Below are 21,469 nucleotides of genomic sequence, written 5' to 3'. Positions count from 1 at the left end.
AGGAATGATGTGAGACATTGTTCCATCCAATAGTGAAGGTCTGTGGAGAGTGCATCTACTTTTTGTTTTTCCTTTTCATCCTCTGAAATGACTTTGTGTTTTGTGAGAAATAAGAATCATCGTTTTCTGTGTGAGGAAACGGAGGCTCGGTGAATGAAGTGTTGGGTAGTGATGCCTTCTGAGACCGCAGAGTCATCTGGAACCCGAGTCTGCGACTCTCCCCTGTCCTGCAGCAGGGGTTCCGCTCAGGACATAGGGAGTGATTTGGATGGGATCACTGAGTCTCCCTTCTGTTCCCAAGATTTGGTTATACGTCCATGCCACTCTTGTTTGGGGAAAACCCAGATAGTAAACACACGGCATTCGATTTCTTAGAAAGTTGACAAATGTTCCGGATCCTGAGTTGTGATTACATTTGGCATTTAGAACGAGAAGGTTCCCAGTCGCAAAGGGCATAGTAACGAGAAGATCTCAGAATGTCCTGTGCGGTTAGAAGCGGTCACGGACCCCCATCTCTTTTGCTTCCAGGATCAGTGCTTACATTGAAGAAGAAGTCCAGAGGCGCCTTCAGGATCTGCACCGTGTGGCTGGCGATGGCAGTGGTGCACCTGCCGAGACCGTGAAGGTGAGTGGAGGAGCAGGTGATCTGGTGATTCGTCTTCAAGATGACCTTTCAGTAAGGAGCTGGGGGGTGGTCTTTTATGTACTGTTTCTCAGAAAATTGAGATGCAAAATGTGTAGAAATATTAAATATTGCTCGGGTGGAGCTTAACAGTTTATAAATAGTATTAATTCAAGAGTAACTTTATTTTAAAATTTTGAACTTCTGGGGGTAATGCTTAAGTGAATATGAAGTTTCCTGAAGTGCTTTATTTACTTTGTTTGATTTATTAAAATGCTACACGTAACACCTTTCTGTTTTCTCCAAAAATATAATCAATTTCCGTAAGTATTTAAATTCACTCGATAAATTATCCCAAGTAGAAATATAATTTTGCCTTTGAGAAGATACATACTTGTGACAAGTTGATTTTTATCAAAATAAAGTCATTTCATTTCTACCCTGCAAATTAAGAAGTGTCCTAAGGAAATTTGCCTTTAATGTTGTTCTTCGAATTTTAAGATTAGGAATAAATGGTTCAGTTCCCTTACAGGCAGATGTATCGATAGAGTCCCGTTTACCTTGGGAATATAAATTCTCAAGAAGGGTTGTCATTGTGGAATGACAAGTATGTTTCCTTAGAATTTTGTTCTCATAAATATTTTAATCAAATCTTTTTTTCCCCTCTTTATGAACATGCTATAATTTAATATAGGGGGCTTTTATTTTCTTTTCAGGATAATGAGAAACTTCACAATGGCACCATTCAACGTAAGCTAAAATATGAGGTAGGTAATGACTTTTCAGGTTGATAGGGTTGCCTTAAATTACAGCACGCTTGTGTGATTAAATTTTCTTAGTGTTTAGTTGCATAATTAGAATTTCAAGTTCCCAGTGAGATTAATGGCTAATAAGCAAGGCAAGCTATTATATGACTTAAAATTAAATGGAATCCTGCTGGTTGCAAACTGCTTTATTTATTTATTTATTATTTATTTATTTATTGTTAGGGTTTTTTGTGTTGTTTTTTTCTTTTTGCAAACTGCTTTGACTCTGTTTGAATGGCGTGTAGCTGTGGTGGAGGCCCTTTGCCCAGTTTTTCATCTGTAGCAGTATCCTTTCCCTTGGTCTGCATTTAAAAGGCTGAATTATATAATCAGAATAAGATAGGGGGTTTGGAAATGAAACTGGGTACTTCTCGAGGTTTTAGAAACCCTGCGTGTTTTATCGACCGCATTGGCAACGGTGCAGAGGAAATACTCCTGGTTGGGTAGCTTATTTCTCTGGTGGGTTGTCAAACCAAGGTTTGTTTGGGCATACGATTTGTAAGGCTTTACCTGTATTTTCCTCTGCTGAGGGACTTGTCCTTCCCACACACTCCTAAATTAAAAAGCAAAGAAGCAAAACTGCGAGGTGGTGGAAATCTTACATCACTAAACAGAGCGAGCGGCGGAGGGGTGGGTGTCCCATGGGAGACTGGCCACCACCTTGCCCTCCATCCCAACCATCCAGGAATGACACTGTCTTCCTGTGGACATCCGTTTCCTCAGCAGGTAAGCTTGTGAAGAGAAGGACGTTTGCCTTTCATTTCTTTGTGTCCACGTGCCTGGTCTGTAGCAGGCTGGCAGTGAACCTTTCCTGGTGCTGGTTTGTAGATATCATTATGACGATCTAAGCGGGGCAGTTATAATGAAGGATTCCAGTGAAACAAACCAAGAGGCCAGAGAAACATGCATGAAGTTGGAATACTTGTCAGTTTCTGATTTGCATTAAGTCTGCCCCGATTACTCTTACTTGCCCATTGGAAAATTGCATCATAGATTTTAAGGTTTATTTTAGAGTAAATAAAATACTAGGCCAAGAAGTGGATACTGTGGATCAGTCCCATACAACATATTTTGATCAAAATAGTTGGCGATTTATAAGATATGAAATATGGAAATTGATGCCTTGCGTGTGAATCAGGTCCTCTATTCTGAAATCATAAATCAGTCAACACGAATGGCTTAGGCTTTCGATTGAGCCTCTGCATTACTCCACACGATGAAACTAGTGCCCACAAGAATCTTCATGTGGAAAAGAATCGCAAAAGGTGCCACAGCCCAATTTCACCTGTTTTCGACAGAAGAGCTCTCTTGCCCCGTTGCTGTCCAAAGAAGTCACTGACGCCCCCAGCCGAGAGGAGAGGAGGAAGGTGGACCAGAACCACCACTGGATCCGGCCCGCGACCCAGAGCATCTCAGGTCCCTCTGCCCCCTCCTCAGCACCAGGCGGAGGGGCCCGCCAGCGGGGGTCTCAGTCCTCGGAGCCCGAGCCGTCGCACAGCAGCGATTGTAACAGGGGCGGCTCTCAACCGGAACACGTCGATCTAACTAAAATCTCTTTTCTTAGCGAAAGCAGCACCAGCGGTGAGGGACATTTTCAGGGTGAGTCAGAAAATTTCAGTGAACCGACGACCCCTGAAGGTGAACACAGCCCGGGGGTCACGTCGAGCTGGACTTGGCCGCAATGCGCGTCCCAGGAAGTGTCTGTGCACAGCGGGAGTGAGCAGACCAGGCAGAGCCAGCTCCTCTGCCTCGTCCTCTCTGAAGGTGTCTCAAGCCACAGCGTCCCCCGCGAGGGCTCCGGCCTCCGAGCTCTGCCGGGAGCAGGAAGCCGGGGAGGAGGTGGTGGCCAAGGCAGTGAGCTCTCCGGGGTCACCCGTGAGTGTCAGGCCAGAGGGAAGCAGCGGGTTGAGATCTTTTTACCAGCGGGTCTCAGACCTTTACAGAGACACCAGTAGTCACCCGCTGCGGGCGGGCACGCGGGGAGCCTGTGGGACCCTGGGGGCTCGCCTCCCGTGCGGCAGCATTCATCGCGAGGCCGCTGTTTCTGAAACTCTTACCCCTGGACACGCTCTTGGAGGCGCCCGGGGTGTCACCAGAAGCTCGTTCTTTTCCCGAAGAAGCTCAGGTTGGCAGCAGCAGGGAAGGGTCGGGGCCGTCGGGTGGGCAGGGAGCCTGGTGCCCTACAGAGCCCCGGGCCTGCCTGCTGGCCCCGCAGCTGCCGACTTTCCAGGCTCCTCGCTGGGCTCTGTCTTCTGCCTAGAGGTGGAAGGTGCCAGAGCGGGCTCTGTGCTTAAGCAGACGCTCTTGCGATTCCCAGACCAAATGCTGAAGCTTCCAGAGTGCCCTTTGAAAGGCTTCCTTGAGCTGGTGGCCGATTCCCTACCAGGACTTCGGGCGACACGAGTGAGGCCCAGTGTGTGTACTGGCTCGCTGTCGCCAGCTGCGTGGAGCCCACCCCCTGGCCCGCGTGTGAGCTGCTGCTCCGCTCAGCCCTGTGCGCGCTGGTTCTGAATCCCCCAGCCTCCGTGGGCCTGCTCCACGCTCTGCCCCTCTCTGGGCTACAGGGGGTTCAGATCGGCTTTGGTGGGCAGAGCGTTTCACTCCTGGGCTCTGCAGAGAGTCTCCTGCTCACCACACTTACCTACAGCAGACACCTCTGTCGGTATATATGCTGGGACCTCCTGTGTGTCCTGACGTCTGAGGCCGATGCCGCCGCCTGCACCAGCCATCTTTTGTTCCAGCAAGATCTGGTCCAGCTTTCCCTTGATTGGAAGGCGGAAATCCCTGATTTAGTTTTGGTGAACGGAGTTCAGTTGTCATCCAGGTTCCAGAATACCCTGGTCAACCTGATTTATTTCCTTCACGGAAACCTGGACGTGGACGCTCCGTCTCTGGTGGAGGTTCAGCTCTTGCTGTACACGGCGGTCAGAGTCAAGGGTGGCTCTGGCCCAGGCCACTGCCAGCCGCTGGTCCTTCTCAACACCCACGTCGCCCTGGTGAGGGAAGACCGCGTGTTCTATCCTCAGAGCGGCCCTCCGAGCTCTCCGCCTCCAGGGACACGGTTTGATGTGGTCAGGTGCCGAGCTTTAAGTGAATACAGGTGTCTTGTTGTTCCAGAGATGAAAACAGCATCCACCATCGAACTCGTCTTCTTCCCGAAACTCAGACACCCATCAGATTCAGGAAGCAGGGCCACCCAGCACCCTCAGGAAGCCCAGAATGTTCAGCTGTGCACCAGCACCTTGGGTCCGGAGGGCGGCCGCAATGTGGCCCCTGAGGTCTGGAAACTGACCCTCACCTCTCAGGACGAGGCTCTGTGGCTAATCGCACACTTGACAAGGCTCTAGGGAGGAGACCTGTGAAAATACTCCGCATATGTATATTTCGTAAAAGAAACATGATGAAAGTCATCCAGGGCTATGACTATCTCAGTGTAGCTAACTGATTTGAAACTGGAAAAATGCAGGCCTCTATAAATCGAAAATGTAAATATTTTAAATATCGCCACTGAACTTAAAATAGGTGATAGTAGAGCTCTGATGAAATATCTTTATCACCACCTTGCTTCACTTTCTTGAACGTCAGCCTTGTGAATCGGGTCCTCATTATTTGTGAGGTGCTGGAAGCATTTCACATTGTGCTCCTGTTGACCTGTGGTTATGTGCCTTGGAGTCCATTTCTGCTGGACACTGGCAGGCGGATTTGTGGTGCCTGAAAAGCTGTCTGGTCTGGCAGTGACCCTCTCGACGTCCTCTGTTGGCCAAGGTTAGGACAGCTCTGCCGCCGAGCACGTTAGTGACACATCAGGCTTCCCTGGAGGACCTGGGGGTTTACAACGCCCTCCCCTCCCTGTAACATGTAGGATGTAGGCAGCGCCCCTGCCCTGTGGGGTCTTCTTCAGGGCATTGCCTTTTCCCTCCTCCCTTCAGACTCTGGACTGTTCCTTTCCAGCCTATGACTTCAGCTCCTCGTTGGCTTAGCTTTGACTGCCCTTCCCCTGGGCCACATGCCCCCAGTGTGCCAGGCCATTCTCTGAGCTTTGATGGTCCTCTCCTAGAGAGACTCTTAGCCCCGGTGTAACTTCCCAGGCTGCCGTGTGCTATCTTATCAGATAGAGACCACGTCGATGGCATCCGGCGCTTCCCTGGCGGCCCTCCCGCCTGCCTCTCAGCTGGCTCACCCTCCTTCACCTCCGACCACGGGGGCCTGCTGGCCTGGCTTCTGAGAGCAACTCGTGCCCGTATCTGCCTCAGGTCGGGCTCTTCTCCCCACCGGTACCACCCAGGAGCCGGCTGCCCTCCTCCTCGTGAGAGGTTTGAAGCTGGGCTCTGCAGAAATCTCTCCCTTCTCTGGTTGACCCCTTCCTTTGTCGTCCCCCCCACCCTGCTGTTCACATTCCTGTGCGGAGTCGGGTTACACGTTTTGTACTGATGTTTTACTGCATCTGACCCTGGGTTGCTCTGCGCACCTTCTCCTGTTTCTCAGTTATGAGTGTCCTCTCAGGAGGAAGGGGGCCACCTCCCCCTGGCCCTGTCCTTCACTTCAGCCAGGGTCACGGCAGCTGCGCTGCAGTGCGTCCGCGCTTAGCGACTCGGCCGTTCCACTAAGGCCTTCGTTTTAGCCTGGCCTGCAGGGGCCACTTTGTGTTCTGGTCAGATATTTTCATAACGTGCAATATAATGTTGTAGCCCCCCTTCACTTCTGTTCCTCGTCCGTGATAGGGCCAGTGCCAGGGCTGACCCTTCCAGGGACTGACCGTCTCCCTTTGGTCAGGAAATGCAGGTCTTCCCTCTCTTCCCCATCAGCGCCGACAACAAGCTACTGAACTTGCTCCAAGTTTTCAGCACTGGTTTTCCTCTCCCCAGGTTCTGGGGAAGTGAGCGGGGAGAGGCAGGACCCGGGAGAGCGCGTCAGGGTCCACACTGCTGGCCGCAGCCTGGTTTGCGGTGGCCAAGCGGAGCTTTTTGTCTTTTTGAGGCGGTAGAATTCAAATGTTTTTACCTTTTCATGTGGAGCCTGTTTTTACCTCTTCAGCAACACCCTCCACCCCCGATACACACAGACACACACACACACACGCACCCTGTTGCCTTACACATGGAAGCTTTTGAGTCTGTGGTAAGGACATTATTACAGTTAGTTAGCTTGTCGCATGCTTGGCTGGTGGATCCTCTCCCACAGAACAAACTTCCAAAATGAACCACAGTAGTCTTCTAATATCTTATCAATAATATTTCCCCTAATTTAAATTGAGTATTTTCTCGTATGTTCTTGATAAGAAGAACGGAATGAATGATCATTAAGAGTGGAGAGGGTGGAGTTTAAGATGCCAGCAGAGGGATACCTTGGTTGGAAAGAAAACAGTATATGAGCAGTCTAAAATTTTAACAGAGTGATACATATTAAACAGACAGACCTGCTCGTCCTCATAGGTAAAGAAGCAGAATCCTACTGCGTTATAAATGACGTTCTTTAATATTGTCCGTAGATGGAGCACGCAGCGAAAGTGGGCATCGCATACAGATCATATTATCGGTTATGACTTGTTCAGTCTGCTTTATGGTCCAAGTGGCCCGAGATGAGGGCTGCATTCTGCTCGTGCTGCAAAACAGAAGCAGCCGCCTCTGGGCAATTCAGATTTCACATGTCACTTCTTTTCACCTAAACATACTTTTTACCTTGAGATCAAATACGGTCCTGATACGAGAATTTGATTTGCCGGCATGAAGTGAGTATTAAGGTGGTCATGATGCTTGGAGAAGCCAGTGGAGTGGTGTGCGTGCCCTTGTCCTCCGTGGCTTCGGTCCTAGGGCCACTCTGGCCCATGGGCTCACTCTCTGGGCTTCTGAGCTGGGACACTGCTGCGACGGAGCAGGCGTCCAGCCTGAAGTACCGTCTTCTCAGTTGTAACGAGTTCCTGTATCAGAAAGAAATAGGTTCATACATACTTTATTATGTGGCATCTTGCACTGTCATAATATAGGCGTAAGCATTCACACAGTGGAGCTTGTTAATGCGTTCTAGACAATACCTCTTTGAGGCCTTTTGCAACAGTGATTTCATCTGAATTTGATTAAAATCCATTTTGCTCACAGCTGCCTGTTGTGCAGACTTGTGGTTGGCAGGGTGAATTTATTTCGTCTTTGTTGGAAAACATTTCAAAACAGTTTGTCTCCCTGTTCTCATTACTTAAAAAAATGTGTGTGCATCCTTTGGAGAGAATGCTTATGCCTTCCAGTGGTAGTAATTACAGTAATTTTTATTTACATTCTTTAGATGAGTGATGAATTATAGTTTTGAATGATAAATAGATTAGAGCACTTTTATTAATGCTTCTCAGATGGTCTTCTTGGACAGACCAGTTTCTAGTGAGGTCGTTTTGTTAATTTAGTTACACAGCTTCCACTATTCACTTTAGTTGATGCTGCTTCCTTCCTTACCGTATCTTTTGTGATAGATGTCATATCAGTCAGCTATTGCCAAATAGCAAGCAACCCTCAAAATTTTAGTGACATACCAAAAAAACGCTTTTATTTCTCACTAATGGTTTGCAAGTAAATCGAGGCAGCTCTGCTTTAGGCTAACTAGGTCAGCTAGTTTGGTCTGCACCGCCTGCCTCATTTTGGATCTATGTGGAAGGGGCAGTGGCCGTATCATGTCGATGACAGAAGCACGAAAAGGCAGCCGTGCGTCATGACTGCTAACATCCCCTTGGCCAACGCAAGTGACACATGCAAGTCCAAAGTCAAGGGGCAAAAGGCAGTGCACACTCCATTCGCCTCGAAGCCATGGCAGGAATATCTGCTCCTCCTCCTCTGGCTACAAGGGAGAGAGAATTGGGACCACACCCAGATGCATTGGGTCAGGGTTCCCAAGGTTCTACTGAAGGTAAATTCAGATAAAACCTGTAGGACCTCTCCCTTATGGAAGTACTGAGTCCTAGTTACTAGTTGAACTTATTTTCCGGTTCAGTCTTTGCTTGACACCCCCACAGGCTGATCATCACCTGCCTCTGAAGCAGTTTATCCATTGGGATCTGCTCTCGTTGTTAGACCGTCGTTTCCATAATTTTCCTTAATGTGACCTCCATCTGCAGTCCGTCTGTCTGTGGTGCCCAAGAACACAGTGCGCTCTCTCTCACCTCCTTGGGGTTTTCTTTTTCTTTTTTTCTTGCAGTATGCGGGCCTCTCACTGTTGTGGCCTCTTCCGTTGCAGAGCACAGGCTCCGGACGCGCAGGCTCAGCGGCCATGGCTCACGGGCCCAGCCGCTCCGCGGCACGTGGGATCTTCCCGGACCGGGGCACAAACCCGTGTCCCGTGCATCGGCAGGCGGACTCTCAACCACTGTGCCACTAGGGAAGCCCCAACGGGGTTTTCTTCTTTACCTCCAACACTCTTCGGTCCCCCTGCTGGTTCCTACACAACACAGATTCCAAACCACCACCGTCCAATCTCTTTTTAAGGATGCACCGTTGTAATTCTTTTTAAAACCTTCTTTATAAGGAACAGAACAGAATACAGTTGGTGAGAAGGAAAGAGATTCTATTATAAATCACTACTCATGTTTTCTTCTTCTGCCATCTCGTTAAAACCTTCTGTTGCTGAAGATGCAGTGGACTACAGCGGTAACAGCCCTGACCACCCTTTATATTGTGCTTTACAGTGTGCAGAGTTCTTTCCTACGTATTGTTTCTTTGGAGCCCCACAGTGATCCTCCCAGGATGGGCGGATTGTTATCGATTTCCATTTTGTATCCGAAAGGATCACTGATTGGGAATTGGAGCTCAGACCCAGACCTTACTCCAGAAGGTGTGTTCTTTCCACAATTGCCAGCGTCACCTTCTGGTCATGGTTATTGTTGACATTGCCTGAATACATTTTTTTTGTTGTTGATTTGTTTTTTTCGTAGGAATGAATAATTGATTGGAAGAACTGTTGATTTTTTTCTGACTTGTAACTTTTTTCTAGGGATTTCTAGACATTAAATATTATTTCTCTTTTTATGAGTTTTGTTTTTCAAGAATTGGCTTACAGATTTCTTCGCAATTCCATCGTGTCTTCGTACGCCTGATGTCTCCTTTTTGCTCTCTACATGTTAGCTCTTACAGAAGAAAATCCTGGGTATAATCGTTGTGGCAGTACAGTACAGATAACCTTGTGTGCTCAAAGTTGCTCCTTTAGTTGGAAGATTAAACAATATGCTCTACAGAAACCTGATAAAGAGAATCTCCACCAATCCCCTACCCCCACTTCAGTTTTGCCTGGACCTGAGAAATCAGTACAGTTTGAACCAAAACCAGGGCTCAGCAGAGATCAGTGAGTCACGATGAGTGGTATTTTTCTTGGGTCGTTAAAGACATTGTAGAAACAGGAGGGAGATCAGCTGGTTTTCCCTCCTCAGGTCCTCAACTGCCTAGACTCATGTTTGGTAACGAGAGCCACATGACAGCTACTGCCACATTCGTACTAGACCTGTTATTTAGTCTTTTTTTTAAAATCATCCGTCTAACGATGGATTATCCAGAGACAATGACCATTAAAGTTCTTTTTGGTCTAGAGAAAGATGGGGACATTTTTAATAGCTTCAGCCTGAAACATTCATCAGATCATTCAGTATTTCCAAACCTTGAAACAATGTTGATCAACTCAGATCTACATGGATGAAATAATCTACGTTTAGTGAGAATCACAGATTCGAATTTACTGGAAGGCCAGTAAACTCAGGATATTCCACAAGCATTTATATCCAACACAGTTTGTCATTTTCTGGGTAATTTATCCTTGATAACATATAGATACAGATACATATCAAAAGGAAATAAACACTCCTTTATTTGAAAACCCATATTTCTGTTTCCTGATGTGCATCTTTTAAACTCACTTTAAAATGAGATGCAGTTCATGGTGGTTCTACATGTCGGGCTGTTGTTAAGTCCTGACCCTGACCTGGAGCAGGTGTGCCATGTGTCTTAGCAAATCCAGGTCAGTTGTAGGTACTAAGCCTTCAAAGGTGGTGTGGGACTAGCCCCGGTCCCTTCACAGCACAGGCAGGCTTCACCTTCTGGAGAGGAATGCAAGCATGTCTTGGCTTTTTGCCACATTTGTAACGTACATCTGCTCACACAGGTTACCCTTATGCCCCATTTCCTGTGACATGGCTCATATTTGAGAAGGTGATGGGTCCTCACCATCTCTGCCCCAGACCCCCATTTTCAAACTGCTGGGTCATAGTAGGTGCTTGATGCAAATAGCTCTAATTAGAACTATTACTGTGGCATGTGTGGTTGAAAAAAGAGGGATTAGAAATATGTGCTATGCTGGGAACAGAGAAAGGGGAATTACTAGTTTTTGTTAAATCTGATAAAAACCCAGGTTTGCCTGTCTTTTAGAAGCAAAGCTTGGCTATTTGGCTAAGAGATCAGGCGGCCGTCCTGAGCCCTGACCTTGTCATGGTTAAAGCATATACTGAATTCAGCCATCTGGTATGTAATTAGAGCATTTAGGGGAGAATGTTGATGACTCCCTTTGGAATCGGTTCACTCTGTGCCCTGTGCAGCGCCGACAACGATCCTAGTGGATGTTAATGCCGCTTCCTATTAATTTTCTTAATTTGCTCCTTTTGAAGGAGACAGCCTGAGTAGGAAGAGAAGATTCTAATCTGAATATTCAGAACGTAGCCTGTGTTCTGTCTGCTTCTTTAGGCTGAGGACTGGACTATAATATTTCCCCACCACTGGAAAAATAGTGAATTTGTTGACACAGGATGTTGTTTTGTTAAAAGCTATCAGAAAAATATTTCTCTGTATCTTATTTTAAAAGTTTTTTTTTTTTTTTTTAAAGAGGACCATTTTTAAAGTCTTTATCGACTCTGTTACAGTATTGTTTCTGTTTTATGTTTCCATTTTTCTGGCTGCGAGGCATGTGGGATCTTAGCTCTGCAGCCAGGGATCGAACCCACACACCCTGCACTGGAAGGCGAAGTCTTAACCACTGGACCTCCCGGGAAATCCCTAAAAGATATTTCTTATGTACAGGAATGTAATCCAAGTTACTAATTATGTACTTTTCCTTGACCTTTTATTTCTAAATAGAACCACTCTGTGGTGCATTTAAAATTCCTTGACCTGTCCTACATATTTATCCAGATCTCCTGTGAGACGTGCTTCCAGACATACAGCCTGTCATGTTTCTTTACCTCCTAGCATGATGTGTCACCAGCTTCCCCTTCCAAGTTTAAGAATCTTTTTCGCTACATGTAGAGAAACTGTGACTGCTTCCAAAATAAATAATTCCATAGAAATTTAAAAGCTCTCATAAATAATGGGATATATGATACAGCACACATTTGTTTGTCTACTGTAAATCTCAAGATATTCAAAATATAGCTCCTTTCAAATAAAAAATAAATTTAGGAGACATTTATGTGAGTTTTCCTTCCTGCCCAACATAAACATAGTTTAGGAGAATGTCAGGAACCTTTCACAGTATATCCTGAGAATTCGACATTTCTCATCAAATTGACTTCAGAACATAGTGTCTAAAAATTACGTTGCAGCAGTGACTTGGTGGAAGCACATACTCTTAATTTTTCTCTATACTTTTGCTCAAATGTCTTCAGATCCCTGGCTTATTCTTCAGTTATTCATTTCTGCAGGTGTTCATTTCTCTACACCTGTTAATATTTAGTTAACTGTGAAATCAGTGAGATTGAAGTAAACTGTGGTCCCAGATGTTAGTGGGAGCTCTGACAATATTTCTAATCCCCAACGTGCAAAATAATGAAGAGAAATATCCTCTTCTCAGCAATGGGTTCAGTTATTCTTCCCTGTCTGGTCCTGAATGGAGCAGTGGCTCTTGTGTACCACCATCTAGAACCTTTTCTTGCGGTACACGTGCATGTGCTGGGATGTAAAGGGCCGTCCTGGATTTAGGCGAGCTACATAATAAGATCCAGTTTCTCCTAGGTAACTGGTCTCTGCGTAATTCATATACCCAGTTAAATTATCAAAGGCAGTGATTTTTTTCTGTAAGGGATTTATGAGCCTATGCATCAAACAACTTTCTTTTCATTAGCAATTGATTTCACAATTATGCATTCTTAGAGAACTTTCTAGTCTTAAAATGCCTGTGTAAGAACCAGACCATCAGTTACAGTCTTAACCCCCTTTGAAAGTTGACATATGAAAAAAGAAGGTTAAGGTAGCGTTTGCTAACTTTAGCCTATAATCCATCTAGCGTAGAAAAACCTTGTCTTTGTTTAAAACTTAATGCAGTTGAGAAAAACTAAAGGTCTTAGAAGTTACAGATACTTTGTCAAAGTTACTTTGTATTCCCAGGACCTGGCCCTGTGTATGGTCCATAGCTGGCGCTCAGTAAAAGACATCGATGTTTGATTGTGTATCCTAGGGGCGCCTATAGGGAAAGGTGTTTAGAAAGTTAAGTCTCCACTGCTTGGTTGACAATGTACCTGGGCGGTTTTGACTGCAGTTCTTCCTCAGGAAAGTTCACAGTATCTGGGTAGCAATATCTGTATATATGTTTTTCACTCAGTGACCCCCATCATAACTTTCTCATCCTGCTGTAATTATCAGTTTACTTGTCCCACGGGGCGGGACACGGCCTTGGTCACAGTTGGGTTCCTGCCACATGGAGGGAAACATCGTGCCCATTTCCACTGACGACAAAATGGAGGTTCGGAGAGGGTGGGTGACTATTCCTCAGAGACCAGCTCCGAAAGCTCGGATTGAATTCTGAGTGTCCTCCAGGTGACGGCCACGTGGCGTCCAAGTCCCTCTTCTGTGTTTGCTTCAGGGAAGCAGACATGGGTGGAGAATCCACCGCGTGTTTCAAACGTGTTGGTATTGTCCTCTGCACCTTGATGAGAACCCACAACACATGTGGTAACACACTGTTCCTAATCGATTGGCGGGGAACAGTTCTTCCCCCCCCCTCTCCCCATCCCCCCCTCCTCTCTGCACCTACTCTGTGCCAAACATCGGCCCAGGTATTTCTTTACTTTCCTCAGTGAACTAAAGGTTTATAGCGAGGGCACCCTTTCTTCTGCCAGAACGAGCCTTCTCTTCCTCCTGGAAAACTCCTTCTCATCCTTGTGTACCCGGCTGCAGAGCCCCTTCTCCACGAGGCTTTCCCGTCCCCTAGCTGGGGTTGCTGCCTCTCCATTTAGGAGCACCAGACCCCTAGGGCTTTGCTCTAGCCCAGCGGCACTAACAGCACTGCTCTGGTTTATCACGCTGTGTGTCTGTCGACCGAGCCTGAAGGGGAACGATTTGATTGCTCTTCTTGCTTCCTCCTTTTCCCCCTTCTTGCCCCTTAAAGGGGAGCCCGCAGCTGTGCAGAGAGAGCTCCTCACCCAGTCAGCTGCCGCCAGGGCCTGTAGTTCTAAGCGGTAGGGAGGATCCGGGAGTGGGTCTTCTAAACTAGTGTTACCGGTTCTTGCTTAAAAGCCTGACAGCAGCAGCCCTTCTGCTGAGGTTGTTCTAAGCGCCTTTGCGCTTCCGGACACCACAGCTCTCCACTCCCAACTCCACACACACACGCACACACACACGCGCGTGCGTGTGCGCGCGCACACGTGCTCGCACTGTAGCAGTGGAGTTCCCAGGTGATTGTGTCACATGTGGAAGAGAGGTTATGTTCCCACTTGAAAAATAACAGTTACAAGCGTGACATAGAAGGTTTCAGAGCTACGGCAGCAGAGCAAGGACTGCATGGCCAAACCATGGGCTTTGAGGTCAAAGACATTTCTTAACATTAAATGTGTTTGTTGAAAATAAATAAAAGCACTAGATTATTTCTCTGCCTTTTCACCTTCAAATAGCTAAACATATCCCATGTTTCGGGAGATGTCTACATTCATAGTAATTTGGAAATAATACTGTTAGTGGATTGAAAGGTCTTTGGCAATACACGTATCAAGAAACTCTCTTTTTAGGGATTTCCGCTATGGTTTTTGACACCAAGGACAGCTAAACAGGTGCACCACTGCAATAAAAGGAATGGTTCTTGTTTGGGGTAACCAGCCACGCAGTGAAAAATTAAGGTGCTCTAAAAGGCTCTGGTAACTTCATATCGTGCCAATGTGTTTACGCTGTCAGCTCGATGAAAGCAGCCACCTGAGGCAAGTCACGTACCTCCATGTCATCCAGAGACCTGAGATTTCCTATGCACAGCAAACCTGGACCATCCATGCTACACCTGACCGAGGATCCAAGGGTCCAGGACCCCTTTCTGCCTGAGGGAAAGGGAGCTTGTCGCCCCTGTTGTATTTTTGGTCAAATCAGTGAGTTTAGTTGTATAACCATGGGTTTTCCATCTTCTTAAATTCTGTATATGTTGAGGTGTTTATTAGCTCAGTTGATCTCAGGTGGATGGACTTACTTTAAAATTTCATGAAAGGTACTGGGTGAGGTAAGTCAGGCAGAGAAAGACAAATACGATATCACTTGTATGTGGAATCTAAAAAATAATACAAATGAATCTATATACAAGACAAACAGACTCATAGGCAGAGAAAGCAAACTTACGGTTACCAAAGGGGAAAATGGGCGGGGGGGATAAATTGGGAGTTTGGGATTATCAGATATACACCACTATATATAAAATAGATAATAAGAATTTACTGCATACGCAGGGAACTATATTCATAATCTTGTAATAACCTACAACGGAAAAGAGTATGAAAAACTATAACTGAATCACTTTGCTCTACACCTGAAACTAACACAATACTGTAAATCAACTCTAATTAAAAATAAGAGTGGATATATATGTATGTGTATAACTGATTCACTTTGCTCTACACCTGAAACTGACACAACATTGTAAATCAATTATACTCCCATAAAAAATTTTACAAAATACATTGATAAATAAACGTCACGCTAGCAGTATAGTGGTGATGCATGTGGGCTCTCTCGGTTAGCCTGAGTTCAAATCCTGACTCTACCACTTACCTCTAAGTTACCTAAACTCTTAAAATTTACCTAGGCTCTGAGTCCTGGGACTCTTCATCTGATAAATTGGGTTCATAATGGTTCCTGCCTCCTGGGGAGGGTCATGAGGATTAAACAAGATGACGCACATAAACTGTTCAGCACAGTTCTGGGTAATAGGATGTATTCAATAAACGGCTAACTACAATTATGATGCTAACTATAAATATGATTTGATTTTATTACTGTTACTGCTTCAAAAACACATCCTCTTATGTTTCGTAAAGCCCTCCGTTAGTGCTAATGATAAGGATTGTTCAGAGATTTCCTTCCATTCACGCTCAGGAGAATTCCTTTCTCATTTTTTTTAATGCCTCTTCCTCAAGCGCCTCCGTCTTCCCACCATCCAGACCGTAGACATTTGTCAGAGCCCAGTTGATTATTAATCAGATGGAGCCTAAAGAAAACACTGGGGATTCATTTTAATTGTGGTTTAAAGAGCTTTCCACACTACACTGCCTTATAAAAATGCCTAGAAGTTAAAAATCAAGTGCATTTGAATAAAATCTCCAGCTTTAGAGCTTTATGTACAGCAGTCTGGTAGTCTGTGAAGAAAAAAGAAGTTCAGTGATCAGGACTTTTCAGAAAAGAATCTGGTTTATACCAGATTTTTTTTTTTAGAGTCAGGATATGTAATCTGTCCTTTTTTTCACTTGTTCTTATAAATTGGAAGGAACATCAAAGCCAAACAACATTTGGAAGTGCTTTCGCCCTACCTTTTTAGAATGGTATCCCTAAAGAAACGGTCTTTTGTCATGAGAGAGACTTAGCATTTCTCTTTCAAAGGAAACCATCATTTTTCTAAGTAAACTCTACTGGTCTGATGCTCTTTTCTTTGCTTGAAACGCCTTTCCTCCGCCTGGCCGGGCGGGGTATTTGCAGTGCAGTGATCTTGTCTCTCTCTTTGTTCTCCCATCTGATGTGCCTTTGATAGCGGATGGTGTCTCGCTCTTTGGGAGCAAATCCAGACAACCTGAAGGACCCCATCAAAATTAGTATTCCACGCTATGTTCTCTGCGGCCAAGGGAAGGACGAACACTTCGAGTTTGAGGTCAAGGTAAGTGTCCCTTCTTTACTCTTCTGGAGGATGGAGCCTCGAGGCTCTGCAGTGCTGTCTTTTTTCTAAATGGAGCTAAAGCTACGTATGAACGTGTTGTTTTGTACGATACTGGTCATGCCCTTCTTTAAACCAGTATGTGAAAGTCTAGGCTGGAGCAAATGGAGGGAAGTTATCCCATAGAAGGTAGTGGTGGCTGGGGGGTCCGGCTGACACGGAAGTTACTGTCACCTACCAGCCCCACAGGTAAGGTCACCAGCCACCCCAAATTGCCCAGGATTTTCCTGCTTTCGGCACTGACAGTTCCACACCTCGGGAAACCATTTGGTGCCAGGCAAACCAGGACAGTTGGTCACCCTACCATGGGCTTAGGCTCAGTTTTTTAATCTATAGAAGTGGGAATAATAATATTTATGTCACAGGGATATTAAGTGTATATAAAGTGCTGACTCCAGTGTTTGGTAGATAATAAAGAATACATTATAGCTGTTGTTATTTCTACTGCTATTTTCATTGTTTTTGTTTCTGTTGTTCGTAATTAGGGAGCTTTCCTAACCTGTTTACACATTATTTGATTTATACAGCTTTTCAGGAAGAGATGTGCCTGTTTCCTTACCTCATACTTCCCCAAACACTTCCCCTTCATCGTATTTCTAATTGACTTCCATTGACTCATAACGCTTCGTTAAATACTGCTGGCCGCCATCCCCGCCTCGAGGAATTGACGGTTAATCACCTTTCTTCATTTTCGAGGGTAGGCGAGGGTGTTGTATGTTACCTCATTGGTAAGGTGAGGAAATTGGGCCTCACCAGTGGTTTCCAGATTTCTTTTTAGCTGAACCCTTTGGTCAGGGAGTCTCGTAGGAGGAAGAAGCAGATAAGCGTGGAGCTGCTTGCTGTGGGGGGAGGGAGGGGGGAGGGATCCTGAAGCCAGCGGGCCCCCCCCCGCCCCGTGCTTCCCCACTTCCTGGCTGCACCTCAGAGGAGCCTCTGGGCTCCGGTGAGGGGGGGATCCCTCCCCTTAGGCACAGGCGCTCCTTTTCAGTCTTCCTGGAGAAGCAATGCAAATAACTTTCCTGATTAATCGAGGTTTTAGATTCTTATTTCTGCCTACTGAGCCCCCCCCCTTTTTTTTTTTTTAACAAAACTTGCACATTAATGTATATATTTGAGGTTTCTGTTGAGAAGACATGATTCCTGTGTGCTAGTGTTGGTGGTTGAACTTGACTGGCCAGATTCTGCAATTTCTTATTAAAATGTTGCACCATGTCTGTGATCCAGTGTGCGTCTCCTCCTGACCTAATGCCTGATTCCTGCCCAGTTTCTTTTGTCAGCCATTTGAAACTGTGTGTGTGGAGAGTTCCATTTATACATATTTAGAGACAGTTTCCTAAGGCGTGTTTGTATTATTTCCGTATTTTTAAATTAGAGGGTAAAGACTGGCTTTCACCAGTTCAGAATTTGAATTCTTCAAAACATAGAACTCACAGCACTGGAGGACATGCAGTGATTTTAGTTGGTACATAGGTTTATTTTATTTCCATAGCTAAAGGTATTAATAAAGTATGACTATTAAATCGATTTCATGCATAGAACTTAAGTCATGAATAAAGAAGATACTTAATTTTTTTTAACTGAGTTGATTTAAATAAAAGTTGCAAGCAAATTATAGACCTGACCGTATGCAGATCTGGCTAAAATTGTGAAGATGCAACCGTAAAGGCAAGTTAGAGAAACCACATATGGGAACTGTCTGGCACCTTTCAGAATCTAGGCTGGCCCTCTCTGAACTGATCGAAGCCCTGTCTGAGAGCATGTCATTGTTCCGCTTCCTTCTGTTCTCATCCCAGGTATTGCCATCATTAGCACCAGGAATGGACTGTCAGCATTTGCCTGGAGAATTCCCGCTTCTCCGAGTAGGAAGGGCTGCCCTGTGCATTTACAGGGAGGAGGGCTGATGGTCTCACATTCCCGTGGCGGGTGGAGCACCCCGTCAACAGAAGCATCAGGGCCCAGTACTAGAAACAGAAACCCTGGGAATATACTGTCCCGCCCTTAACAAAATAGACAAAAATAGCCAAGCTCCAGCAGAAGCGTAGCTGTCTGAAAAGTGCCGGGGGAGTGTTACTCCTCCAGGTAACCTCACTGTGCCTCATCTGTGAAATGGGGCTGAGGAAAGCCGCAGGCTGGGTTCGTTTGAGGACTGTAGGAGCTTTTGTACGTGAAGTGCTTGGAACAGTGCCGGCCACGTCCTAAGTGCTGCATAAGGTGTCGGGACTGAGTGAGATTTTACCCTTGGAATCCCCTTAATGACGTTCAATGTGTTACTGTGTCTTTATGAGGATTTGGGGTTTTGTTTTGTCTTCTTCTTTGCTTTTTGGTTGTTTATTTCCTCTTAGTGTTCTGAGTTTAAAAATGAACTATGCCAGCCTTTTCCTTCCATCACTTTATTTCGTGCACAGGCAGTGTTTTCTAGAACAAGTAGTCACACTTAGGGTCATACTTTGGCTGCTACTGAATTCTCTTGGTGAGCCAATGTCTTTAAGAAGAGGAAGGTAAAAAGTATTATTTTTAGAAAAGTCTGTTCTGTTAGTCTCAGATCTTCTTTGAAGGAAAATATGATGATAAGGTATATAGATATTTTATATCTGGTTCATTTAAGGGGCTGAGCTGACTCGGGCACCCGCAGGTCCTGTTGGGTGCAAGTCCCCAGTGACTGAGGTGACAGGTCCCCAGGAGGACGCTGGCTTGTGGAGGGGTGGCATCCCCAGAGCGCTGTCTCTCAGCTTTTCCCTCACCCTTCGTGTTCCCTCTGCCTCCTGCCCTTCCCTACCCTGCCTGCTTTAGAATGAATTGATTAGTTATTTAGATCATTCCTTCTTCCTGTCCAATTTCATTTTAATCCCCAACCTGGTAGCTCCAGTCCTCCAGTCCGGTCTGTTCATTGCCAGAGGAAGCAGTCATGATCCTTGTTAAAGGGATGCTCGAGGTAGGCTGCAGGGAGGGGGTCTGGGGGGAGAGAGGGAGAGAAGAGCTGTTCCCAAGTGCTTGTCTTCTGATCCCCGATGAGTCCTGAGGAGGTTTCCATCGCTGGGCTTTAAAATGAGAAAAATAGAGTTTTTAATTCAAAAGGACTGTCTTTTATATCTTCTCTATTTGGGGGATTAAAAACAACTTTCTTTTGTGAACTAACTGTGAGAATGGGTAAGTGTAAGGTTTTTGGGCTTGGGTCATATTTAATATTTTAAATCGACTTCATTGAGACATAGTTTACATCCAGTGACATACACACATTTTAAGTACAGTCTGATGAGTTTTGACACATGTATACACCCCTGTAACCAGCACCCCAATCAAGATTTATGAACTTTTCAGTCATCCCAGAAAGTTTCTCCAGCACTGATCTGCTCTCTGTAACTACAGATCATGTGGATCTTTTCTGGCGTGTGGTGGGGATGGGACCTTGTGGCATTTACTCTCCTGGGTCTGGCTGCTTCCAATCCACATGCCTTTTGGAGATTCAACCATGTAGTTAAGTGTAACAGTAATTTGTTTCTTTTTATTGCTAAACAGCATCCACTGTGTGGATACATCACAGTTTGTGGGTTGGTGTCTGTTTCGATGTTTGCTTCTGACAATACAGAAAGCTATCATCTTAGTGTCACCTCCCCCTTTATTGACCCTGAAGGACTCATGTGAGAACCCCTGGGTCAGGGTATCTGTCCCTGTCGTTACCCTTGCAGTTATACCTGCCAGTGTCTCCCAGTAGCACAACCTTCTGGAACTGTGTACGCATTTATGTTGAGAGAGGTGCATCCCGCCAGCTGATGTCAGAGACAGACAGAAGAACTGAAGGTGTGCAGGCTGGCTCCTCTTGGAAAAGAGCACATTCTGTGCTGAATGTGGTTGAACATGGCCTGCTGGTCAGCAGAACATACCTGCACGGTCCGTGCTTGCGCAGAGCTATAGGCGTCACGAGTAATAACTCCACCTGGACCACAACGGTCGTCTTCAGACTCCTGCTTCCACTGCTTTTCAGTGGATACGTGAAATCAATTACCCTGCGTTATACTTGCCATCCTCAGTTAGCTAGGACCAGACTGGGTAGAATTTAATGTTTTTTTAAATTGCATTTCAGCATGACACAAAATCTGTGCTTATGGCTAACAGAGGGTGTCATACTCTGATGTCATAGAAATAAGCTGATGTCTCCAGCATAGTTTTAAATCCCCTACCTTTTAACTTACATGTTAAAATGATAATATAAAGAAATAATCTAACGCTGGTAATTTTTTTTTAACGTTTTGTTTCCTGAGAGTTTTCATCCCTCTAAAACCGGAAGTAATCTTCACAGGAGATTGTCTTCCTGTCTCCTCTGGCGAGTGTTGACATGTGCGCCAGTGCCACCCCCCCCCCCCCGCCCCGTTACCCGGTTTACTCCTGTCACAGCCACAGTCCCATTTTCTTTTCTTGGTCGTTGTCGTGTTTATCGCCGGTCTTTCCCGTAGGTGTCAGCTCCACGGGCCCTCGTCAGCCTGTGCAGCCGTGAGGCCCCAGCCCTTACACGGGCCGGGCTGGGAATGGGCCCCCGTACAGATGACTGTGATGTGACCCACACAAGGCTGGCCACAGGTGTTGTCATGGGGCAGAGCATGTTTGGGGCTTCAGGGGTTATGTGGCTGGGTGTCCTTTGTAATCAGCCTCTCGGGGGCCCCTCGTGCTCCATCTCTGTCAGCAGGTTCATCACTGATTCGCCCTCCCTTCCTCATCTGGGCCCCCGGGCACTCTTCAACCGCTGCTCCTGGAAGCCCATGTGGTAGTGTCGTCTCCTGTAGGGAGGCTGCTGGCACCTCGTATTGTTCAGGAGAGGACAGGTCCCCACCTTCTGTCACGTGGCTGCAGGAGCTCAGCCTCATGTCCACTCGCAGACCAGAGGGATGCGAGACTCCACGCTCTACCTGGAATACACGAC

At 46.0% G+C, this 21,469-nt stretch overlaps 1 protein-coding gene across 1 annotated transcript in view; it reads left to right on the top strand.

Annotated features, from left to right (window-relative positions):
• KIF16B (kinesin family member 16B) overlaps positions 1–21,469 on the top strand; it is a 277,180-nt gene that overhangs the window by 169,796 nt on the left and 85,915 nt on the right. Inside the window, exons 21-23 of the mRNA XM_007451451.1 lie at positions 529–625; positions 1,339–1,389; positions 16,375–16,497. Of these exons, the coding sequence (XP_007451513.1) occupies positions 529–625; positions 1,339–1,389; positions 16,375–16,497 (271 nt within the window). The remainder of the gene's footprint in view (positions 1–528; positions 626–1,338; positions 1,390–16,374; positions 16,498–21,469) is intronic.

The sequence above is a fragment of the Lipotes vexillifer genome, unplaced genomic scaffold, assembly GCF_000442215.2.
Source record: "Lipotes vexillifer unplaced genomic scaffold, Lipotes_vexillifer_v1.1 scaffold670, whole genome shotgun sequence".
NCBI lineage: Eukaryota > Metazoa > Chordata > Mammalia > Artiodactyla > Lipotidae > Lipotes > Lipotes vexillifer.
The sequence above is the reverse complement of the archived record's forward strand: the minus strand, read 5'-3'. Positions and strand labels throughout refer to the sequence as shown.